At 39.2% G+C, this 10,562-nt stretch overlaps 1 protein-coding gene across 1 annotated transcript in view; it reads left to right on the forward strand.

Moving 5' to 3' along the window:
* The window catches only part of TEP1 (telomerase associated protein 1), a 2,704,809-nt gene extending 2,695,540 nt beyond the window's left edge, over positions 1-9,269 (forward strand). The window contains exon 52 of the mRNA XM_044058078.1: positions 8,519-9,269. Coding sequence (XP_043914013.1) covers positions 8,519-8,650 — 132 coding nt within the window. The 3' untranslated portion in view covers positions 8,651-9,269. The remainder of the gene's footprint in view (positions 1-8,518) is intronic.
* The last annotated feature ends 1,293 nt before the right edge of the window (positions 9,270-10,562 follow it).

Raw genomic sequence — 10,562 nt, forward strand, 5'->3', positions numbered from 1 at the left:
AGAAGGTTTAGACAAATGTGAAGCTTGTTATTCTACCAACTTTGTAAGTTTGTAGAGTAATATTTAAAATCTGTCCCTGATTGGGTCTTTGTGATTATTGAACTAAGAAGTTGAAGTGGTGGTGGGTGCATTGTGTAGTTCTAATGTCAGTATTCTGAAATACATTTCTTCGCCATTATTTATGCATTCACCTGATCTCAAGCAGATATCTAAGATGTAAATAATGCAAGTGGCTGTAATTGTTGGTCACGTGTGTGTGTGGGGGTAGAGGACATTGCTCTCACACTCTCATCAATTTTGCCTCATATTTTTGGTCTAATCCTCATAAAATCTGCTATGTCCTGGCAAATTGTTGTTGATTGGAGTTACCAGATAATGACAGTATGAGCAGTAGTTTTACTAGCAACTTTCTAAGCATATAAGAGAAATGTTTAAAATCTGCCCCTGATTTTGCATCTCTGTTCTCATTCTTGAGCTGAATGGCTGAAAGAGTCTGGAGGAAGTTGCAGCAGGCTACACTGTATGGTTCTGACAGCAGCAAGGTGAAATACATTTCTAGGATGATATATCTGAATTTATTCAATCATTTGGTCACAAGCAGACATATAAGGTTCAGGCAGTCATACAGGTGGCTGTAAGTAATGTGTGTGTGTGTAAGTATACATTGTAAAGCTTTAATAATGTTATGATAAGCAGGAAGGATGCAAGGCTATGAGAAAAATATAATATGCTTTATGCAAAAAAAAAAAGACTTTTAGGCAGGAGGCAAAACAGTTTTGGAATGTTGCTCTAACTGGATCTACATATTGTCTGAAGTGAACAAAATCTTTTGTTTTTTTTTCTGGTGAATGGAGGAATCATATTAAAAATGGTCAAGATGAGCAAGAAAATTATAGGGTGTGTGGCTTCATTAGAAATGCTTGAAGTTCATGTTCCGTTGTAGGTTGAGGTGTCTTCTCTGTTTTTATTTATCCACAATGAAAAAATGCATTTACTGAAAGTCCTGTAACCACGTTGTGGATAAATAAAATATGCAAAGTTTATAATAATTTTGCAAAATAAACTATAATTGCTGCTGGCACATATACCAAGTTAAGGAAAAAGACGTATATCATTTTACATACATTTTTCTGTTATAGATATGTGAGCGTGCATATGTTAACATCACAAGAGTTCACATTTTTATAGGTTTTACCTGATAATATGTTACGTTTACACATTTGTATGCTCACCCCAGGCACATGAATTTATGTTTATTTTAATTTATTTTGAGTGCTATGATTATGGAACCACTCCCATGATTTTTGATAGCCCTCTGTTATGACTTTGAAAGCTGAGAGGTTGAGAGGTATGATTATTTTCACCCTGTAGAGGAGATCTATGTTTTTGTAGTAAGAGTAAGGCAATGGCTGGGAGGGAATATTCTAACCTGGGTTATAGAACATTGCTAGTAATGGCTCAAGGATAAAATGTTATTTATTATAATTTAAGTCCATGTCCCTCAGCTTTATAAACCTGTCATTGATGATCTTCGTGTTTCACTGTTGCAGTCATTACATTTGGGTAATCCTGCTGGAGGTTGCCCTCAGTCGGCCTGAATTCCAAAGTCCTGGGTCCTGTGTCGGCTGTCGTTGCCCCTTCCCTGACGTCAGGTCATCAGGGGTACAAAAGAAGCAGCCAACGTCATTTTCTTTAGTCTTTCTTGTCGCGCGGTGCCCGAAGCAGAAGCAGTTCGCAAGTACCTATCAGCCGACTCCTGAGATTTTGGAGTTCGAATTTCAGATCCGAAGTCTTCTATAAAGCTAAGTACTCTGTTGGGGAATCTTTTTTCTTGCTCCAGAACCGATGTCCGAAAAAGTTAATAATTGTATTTCTTTTGGGAAGCAAATACCTCATAAGGACTTTCATTCTTACTGTATTCCTTGCCTAGGCCCCGATCATAACTTTCTGGGTTGTCGGTTTTGTGCTAGATTTAACCAATGCACTATTAAGCGTCGGTATGATTTTGCTTTGAACTACTTTGGACGCAGGTTTAATTATCCAGAAATGTCGTCGGAAAGCCATCCGACTACTGGAGTTCACAAAAAAAAACGCAAAAAAAAAGAAAGACACCCGAGGCCCAAAACTGACGACGAAGCTTCTCTTAAGCCAGTTGCCGGTTCGCCGGTTCTCAGTGAGGCACTTTTGCAGCCCCTGACGACCGCTACTTTAGAGTCGCAGGCCACTACCGACTCCCACGAGGAGTCGGCCATGCCACTGGAAACTCAAGGTATTGAAGCCTCGGACGCTAATCCTTCAGATGGGTCCAGAGCCGCTGAGCAGGCATCGACTTCTGAGGGTGTATTCAGACCCAAACATCTATACATTAAACCGACTTCAAAGGCAAAGACTAAAGCTCCTTCAAAGGCAAAGAAGCAAACTCAAGAGCCACATGGACAGGCCTCCATGCCCAAAAAACAGATGCTCAAAGTGGCCGAAGACTTGATTACCTTGATCATGGGTTCCCATCCCCCTCCTGATAAGAGGCCTAGGCAAGAGACTGACTATGAATCTTCAGATCAGGTTTCCATTTCTTCTGATTCCTCTTCTGATCAGGAATATTCTTTTCCCCCTTATGAGGATTCTGATGCTGAAGAATCCATACCTTCAGCTTCTCCTCCTGAGGACTATTCCTTTGTGGAAACCTTACATACGATGAGGGAGCATTTCCACTGGGAGAGCCAAGATTTTTCAGAATCTAAAAAGAGGCTCAGGGATTTCCTGTTACTACTTCAGCACAAGCCACTTGCCATCCCCCCCCTGTGTTAGACATTGTAGATGATGTGTTTTCAGAGTCTAGCCTTACCTCTGACTCCTTACCTCCAGCTCCTGTTAAGCCTGACAGATATTACAGGGTTCCTGACTCACATAAATTCCTTTTTAAAAACCCTGCTGCTGACCCAGAAACTATTTCACAGGGTCCTAAGGGAGTTAAGGCTTCTGCTGCAAAAAAAACCTACCCCTTCTGACAGGGATTCTAGGGCACTGGACAGATGGGGAAAAAAGGTTTACACATCTGCTACCTTGGCTATAAGGGCCTTAAACTGTCAGTTTCATATGCTCAAATATCAGCAACATGTCATGTCCTTGCTTAAACAGAAAATGTTGTTAAACTCTGAATGTGCAGAAAACAAGGAAATGCAGGCTATATTGCATGCAGCTGAACAAGTTGGAAAGCATACTTTGCAATGTGGTTTTGATTCTTTAGAGGCCTCCTGCAGGGCTGCAGTTACAGGTTCTGTAATTAGAAGGCATGCTTGGTTAAAGGAACAAAATCTGCCTGATCATGTTAAAGTTAAATTATTAGATGCACCTTTACAGCTTGATACTTTGTTTGGTGTCAAGGCAGAAGAGGTGTTAAAGAAAATGGAAGACAAGGCTAAATCTATGCAAATGGTCAAAGATTTCTTATAAGTACAGCCACCTAGGTTTAGTAGACACTGGCCAACAAAGAATTGGTCCTTTCCTGTGTCAGACAGACCTCAAAGGGGCAGACCCAGACTCCCTAGAGGCAGATCCCAGGCACAAGGTTCATACAGGTCAAAGCAGTGGAGTGCTTCTACCGCAAAAAGTGGAGAAGACAAATCATAACCTTACAGGAAACAGCCCCAGTGACTTCCCTCTGCCTGTACCAAGCACTTATTACCTGGCAGCACCCTTAGGGGGAAAATTAGCACTTTTTTCTCAAAATTGGTACATTATAACCCAGGACAAGTGGGTTCTAAATATCGTGTCACAAGGCTACAAGTTCCATTTCCATACCCTGCCAAAGGCAAACGGCTGGCCAGATCTGCCAAAAAATCAATGGGCAGAGGCACAAAAACAAGTCTCATCCCTCATGGGCATGAGGGCCATTCAACAAGTGCCAGAGCAAGAGCGGGGGCAAGGATTTTACTCAAGACTGTTCTTAGAGCCCAGAAAGGACAAGGCCTGGAGGCCAATACTGGACCTATCTATTCTGAACACATACCTGAATATACCAAAATTCAAAATGTTGACTTTGCAGCAGCTTCTGCCCATGCTGGGTAAGAATGCTTGGCTTGTAACTTTAGACCTAAAAGAGGCATACCTGCATGTCCAAATCAGACAAATATGCAGGAGATACCTCAGATTCAAGGCTGGCTCAATGCATTACCAATTCTTTGTGCTGCCCTTTGGCTTATCTACTGCACCCAGGGTCTTTACAAAGTGCCTGGCACCAGTAATTACATTCTGCAGACAAAGAGGAATACAAATATACCCTTACTTGGACGACTTCCTAATTCAAGCAGAGAACAAGGACATCCTTTTACAGCATCTGGCATTTGTGAAAAACCTTCTAACATGCCTAGGGTACACAGTCAATGAAAATAAATCAAAACTAGTACCCAGTACCTAGTACTAGTAACTGATTGATAAAACTATATGGACAAGAACTACTAATTTCTGACAGCGTAATTATTTTGCACTATATCTGTAAAAAGAATGCTACTCACCAAAGCCCATTGAGGTAATGTATCCTTGGGATGAAAAGGTTTTACATGGTTACCCAGAGAGAGGTACAAACCCAATCTGGGGAGGTCCTACACCCAATAACCATGGTTCCCTATCACACCCATGATGGTTTCTCAATTTTTTAACTTGTATTTTTTTTATTCATAAAACAGATTAAGCGGTGGTGTTCACAAGGAGGGGTGTTTGCAACAAACTGGCATATTTTGTTTTTGTTGATTTGTGAAGTATCTGAATTTTAGTGAGACAGCAGCTATGAAGTAGGAGGTCATACATATTCCAATTGGACAAGGAGAGCACCGTTGCTGACTGCTCTCTGGCTAGGGGCCCAGAAGAGCAGAGAGTTCACTTTGTTTTCTAGTATTTTCAATATGGAGTTGAAAGCTGAGGAACTGCTCAAGCCAAACTCCAAGGTATTTGAAGGAGGTGGTAGTTTATATGTTTGTGTTCTTTAGGTCTGTGATTTGTAGTTCTTTTAGAGAGCTGGACATTATCTTGAGGTCCAAATATTGTTTTAGTTTTGGAGGGGTTAAGTATCAGTTTGTAATGTGAAAGTCAAATTGCAGTTGGGCTTGTATGTATTTATGGTTGTTACCGGATCTGTAGATAACCATGTCATTTGCATACAGGAGAAGTAATAAGTGAGAGAGGCCAGGGAGAAGTTTGTTAATGAAGGTGGAGAAAAGGAAGGTGGCAAGAATTGATCCTTTGGGTACTTTGGAAGATTATGGGGTCTTGTCAGAGAGGGATATTCCTGTTTTTTTACTGTAAAATATCTGGCAGAGAGAAGTGCACTAATGGCATTTCATTCAGTGCAGAAAGAAGAAAGGTGATCAGTGAGATTAAAGGCTATAATGAGATCAGTGAGTAAGATACCAGTGAGGTATCCATTGTCTTTATTGCATAGTATGTCATTGGTTAAAGTCCAGAGGGTTGTCATGGTGCTCTATCCAACCAAAACCCATGTTCTTTTGGGGAGAACAGGTGATATTTTTGGATATATTTGGAATGTTGTGTGTAAATAATCTTTTAAATGATTTTACCAATGTTGGTAAAATGGAGATGAGCCAAAAGTAGGATGTGCCTTTTGGTTTGGCTTGTGTACACTTGGGTTTAATTAACACAATTTTTAGATGCATGGCATTATATTTTGGTGGGGCATAGAGGTTGTCTTTGTGGGTTAGGACAAGTGTGAGGAAGTCCCCAGCATGGTAGAAAAAGCATGGGTTGAGGTTGTCAGAGCCTGGGGTTTGTCTCTGGAGAAGTTATTAAGTAATTAAGTTCTTTAGGACATATAGTTTTAAAGCAGGAAGGTGGGAATGAAGAGGGGAAGGGATGAGGAGATCAGTGTTATGGGTGAATGGGCCTTTCTCAGTGTGGGAGTGTGGCTAAATGCCAGGAGGAAGTCAGTACAAAACAGTTCATGGGTATATACTAGGCTAGCTACCCTTGTTGACCATTTTAAGCCTAGCTAATTCCCCTTTTTGTGCTCAAAATAACATCCCATTTGGTTGTATGTTCTCCTTACCCAACCCATGGTCGGTAATTACATATTATCCCTAATGAAAATAATTGAGATCATACTGTGGATAATTTGAGGGGACCTGTGCATGGGATTATGTACTAAATTACTTTACCTTGCACATAAGATGAGAACTCATGAAATTCCACACGTGAACACTGTAAATTGCATAACAGAATTATGTATGGTGGTACATGACAGGAGAAGGACAGAGGATGAGAGAGAAGAATGTGTCATAGGGGATGGGAAGTGTGGGCTTCTTTGGAAGTGGTGACTCATATGTGTTTGTCCACTTGCAGGATGGTTGAAATATTAATCAGATTAACTTACCTCCAGAAGTGTCTAGGTTTGGTTTAAAGTGATGTTTGTTTGGAACTGTGAAGATGGGATTTGTGCCTGCCGGTGGACTGTTTGGCAAGGTTTTAGGAGGGTTGAAGTGTTTGTTTAGCTTTCATTGGTGGGACAGTTTTGAATTTAGCCAAGCTTCATCTGAGTTTAAAGAAATATTTAAATTCATGTGTTATCCAGTTGTATTTGAGTGACTTGCATAGTAGTGTTATGATATGAAGGGGAAGGAACCTGTCCTCAAGGAAGAGTTATGTGTTCATAGAAATAACAGCATTATTTGAGTTTTATGAGGAGATAATTGAGGAACAGTCATATGAGGTAAGGTACTTTTTTAGTTCAGCAATATTAATGTTAAATTGTGGCCTACAATTCTGCAATTGAGGGGGATGTGTTTGGCTTGGTTGGTAATGTGAAAGTGAATGGTGCAGTGATCGCAGAATGTGGGTAGCAGTATGATTATATCTGAGACTTTAGTAGGAGAGTTGGTGGTAATGAGGTCTAAAGTAGAGTGCTTGGAAGATTTTCGGTTAGAACAAGTGGGTCCAATGACTAATTGAAGGAGGCCTAAGCTAGGAATTCAGATATATTGGAGGGTCAGGGACCTAGAAATCTCAGGTTGTCACTGTGTATAATGAGATTAGAGGTTAAGGTGTGGCATTTAGGATGTCTGAGATGAGTGCTTTAAATCCGGGTATGAAAATTGGGAAGGTTAGGTGACAACAAGAAGTAGGGCTTTCTTATTTTGAGATTGAAACTATAGAAGTAACCAGTTGGAGGTGAGTCAGAGGGAATCATTGGCATGGACATTTTAAATGTTTATTTGAAACAACTCAACCATCTACATTTTCTTTCCTTTTATTTTTTTTTTTTTACAGCAACAGAAATCAGGAGGCAGAGCCATTCATTCTCTGTCTATACTAGCAGCTAAATGGTTATTGTCTCAGTTGTGAATCGGAGAGTCTAGCTAATTTTGGAAAGCCCATGCTTTAGGGTGGAACATTTGGGTTCTGTGCTTATGTGATTCTCAGGCTTCTTTTGCTTGAGATTTTGTCCAACCAAAACCAATCAGGGATGGTCCTGGATGTCAGATGTAACAAATGCATTCTTGCAGCATCAGCTGATGTATGAAAGGACCTTTTTTAATAGGTCAAAAATGCCATACCTGCCTCCGTCAACCTGCATGACATTGCAATTATTTTTTTGGTCATTTTTGCCCCTGCTGTCTATTGATTATCTTCCCATCAATTAACCCATTTATTTCCCATCACAGGGGCGAGGGTTGATAGATAGGAGCCACCATTCGGAATGCTGTGTTTTGAGATTTCTTTTTTTTTCATTTCATTCCATGCATTCACTTGGTGAAGTGATGGGAAGGGGGTGTGCAGTGGACTGACCATGGAGGCCCATTTCTTCACTTCCACAGAGGATGTTGTCTCCAAAAGACCTACCCCTCCACATGAAGCATGAAGAGTGGTTTCCATGGTTACCAGCTCAGTGTGCCCCTGATATATTGCAGCCATCCCAACCCTCACAGGAGAGGCAAGTAGACCATGTCCCTTCAGTCTTCCTCCTCTTTGCCTAGTTGCTGTAGTACCAGGGTTACTAATCAAACCTTGGTCACTTGAGTCACAGTCGGGACTTCTTCCCTTTGTGCCAATGAGCCAGGTCTGAGCAAGTGTGTATTGCTGTATTATAGCCTGTGATTTAGTATGTGCATCAGTATAGGTGCACAAAAATCTGTGAACTTGGAAGACATGCCTACAACCAAGGAGCCACCAGTGAGAAACTGTTATGAAAAGAGTGGAAGAAAGTGTTATTTATTGTTGTAAAAGAGTATGCCCTCAGCCAGGAACAGTGCTTTTTGGAATGCATGATGCTTTTTCAGTTGGAGTACATTAAAATGCTAATGGTCAGCAGTATGAACTTTACCATTTTCAGGAAAAGTTGTTAAATGTAGAACAGATATAGCATGAACAGATACCATACATAAAAATTCAGATTTAAAGAACATGGGATTACTTTTCTGTTATGTCTTCTAATCTGCAAAGTTATGTCTTATTACTGAATTGTATATTTGTATTTGTTGAGCCTTAACATTTTCTTCCTTATCCCTTGCAGGTAGGGATGTTCCTCTGTCAGGCTCCAGTCTCGTGCATGGAAGGAAACCCCTCCTGTCCCCGGCTGATTGCCTGTGGAGACATACTGGGCAACATCTATTTCATCAACTGGGATAAAGTAAACTTCATCTAAGAGAGTAGGAATTTCATTGTAGTTCATAAAAGAAGTCACACTCACTTGCACTTATCAGGTTATTTGTTTTAAGATAGATAGCTGGCAACAAAGAGTGCCTTAATAACCCACTGTCTTTCAAAAGGACAATAAATTGTAAAGCATTGTAAATCTGCTGTTAAGATACCCATGATTAATTTTTGGCCATTGTTCTATAGTTTACATATCATGCATACAGTAATGCTTTATAATGACAAAAAGTAAATTAGCCATTTGATTGAACATTCATATACACAACGTCATATTCTAATTTTCATTTTCCCCGTTCTTGAAGCTGCAGTAAAGTTCATTGCTGCATATCTTAGCATTGTTTGCCATTTAGTTCATGCATTGTATTGCTCTGAGACATGCATTTTGTTAATGTTGTGGCACTATTTATTGCTATAATATAGTGCATTTTGTGGTGAATAAAATGTTATATCTTCAAACACCTGTTTCTTTATACTGATGAAGTGCAGGGGGTGTAAGTCATAGCTTTGAATTCTAAAACTGAAATATTTTTCATTTATAGCATGAAGCTGGTCAAGATATGAAAAGAAAAAAATGATGAAATAAAGTGCCATTATTTGAAATATCAAAAGTTGTGTGTTTCTCTTTCATCTTCTTGCATGCACACAGTTCTTTCTGTAGATTAGTTCTATGTAGGTCATACTGAGTGGTGCAGATAAATAGCTGTAACTCAGAATGAACTGTAAATGTATGATGAACTGAAAACAGATCACCAGCTGTTGTACAACTGTTAGTGTAATATAGGGTTAAAAAGACAACAGAAAACACTCATAGTAAACATGAAGATATATTTTTAGTATTATTTTGCATGGTTTTCTGTTATAATGCAGAGTTAAGTGCTGCAAAGTCCAGTTTACCAGTTTGTGTCCAATAAGATTTAACATCTTGCAGTGTAATCAAATGTAGCTTTATAACAAGAAAAATAAAGTCTTATTAGGACTCTGTAAGATGAAGTTAGAATGGTTGTTGAAAAAATTACATGGAGCTGCTTACTGCTTGGTGTGATGGATTTGAAGTGTTCTTAAGACACTCAGTCTTGCTGGCTGGATTCTGCTAAAATTCAAAGTCTGGTTATATTTGCATTCACAGTCTGTTGCATACAGAAACTTGCAGAATATACACTGATGAGAGAATATACTTTGCAGCATCAACTTTAGAGAGCAGTAACAAATAACTTTTTATAATAAATCAAACGGAACCACGTTGCAGCTTAAAAGTACTGTTCCAACTTTACTTCTCATATAGTACAGATGATGTGAGAGATATAACATTTACCTTAGGACACATGAGTCCCTACCATACCTCTAAAATAACTGGATTTATACAGCTCTTTATATACAGTTTTTAGTCATGCATAAACATATTTTGGAGAATTGCTTATCCTGTAGAAACAATACTAAACTTCCTTGTTTAACAATGTCTTGTAAGAGACCAGCTTTTCTGACAGTGTGAATATCCTGTAACAGTGTCCTGATGTCCATGTAGAAAAACATATTTTTGAGGAAACACATTGTTCTGTATTCTATTTGGATCTGTGTATAAAAATATATGTTCTTGTGCCAATGCTGATAAGCATATCCTGTTTTCCATGCAGAAAAAACATATTTTTGAGAAAACACATTGTCACAGTGTCATAAACATATCCTGTTGTTTTAGGAAACATATTGTGTCCATCCTGTTATTTTAGGAAACATATTGTGTCCATTTTTGATATGCAGAATAACATGTCAGTGTTCTTTAAAAGCAGATTTTGCATTTTTGTTCTTGCATACATCCTGTTTGAGTCTGTAAGGGAACAATGTCCATTCTTTAAAAGCAGATTTTGTATTTTTGCTCTTGCATACATCCTGTTTGAGTCTGTAAG

The sequence above is a fragment of the Protopterus annectens genome, chromosome 16.part0 (assembly GCF_019279795.1).
Source record: "Protopterus annectens isolate FY-2018-M chromosome 16.part0, PAN1.0, whole genome shotgun sequence".
In the NCBI taxonomy this organism is placed as follows: domain Eukaryota; kingdom Metazoa; phylum Chordata; order Ceratodontiformes; family Protopteridae; genus Protopterus; species Protopterus annectens.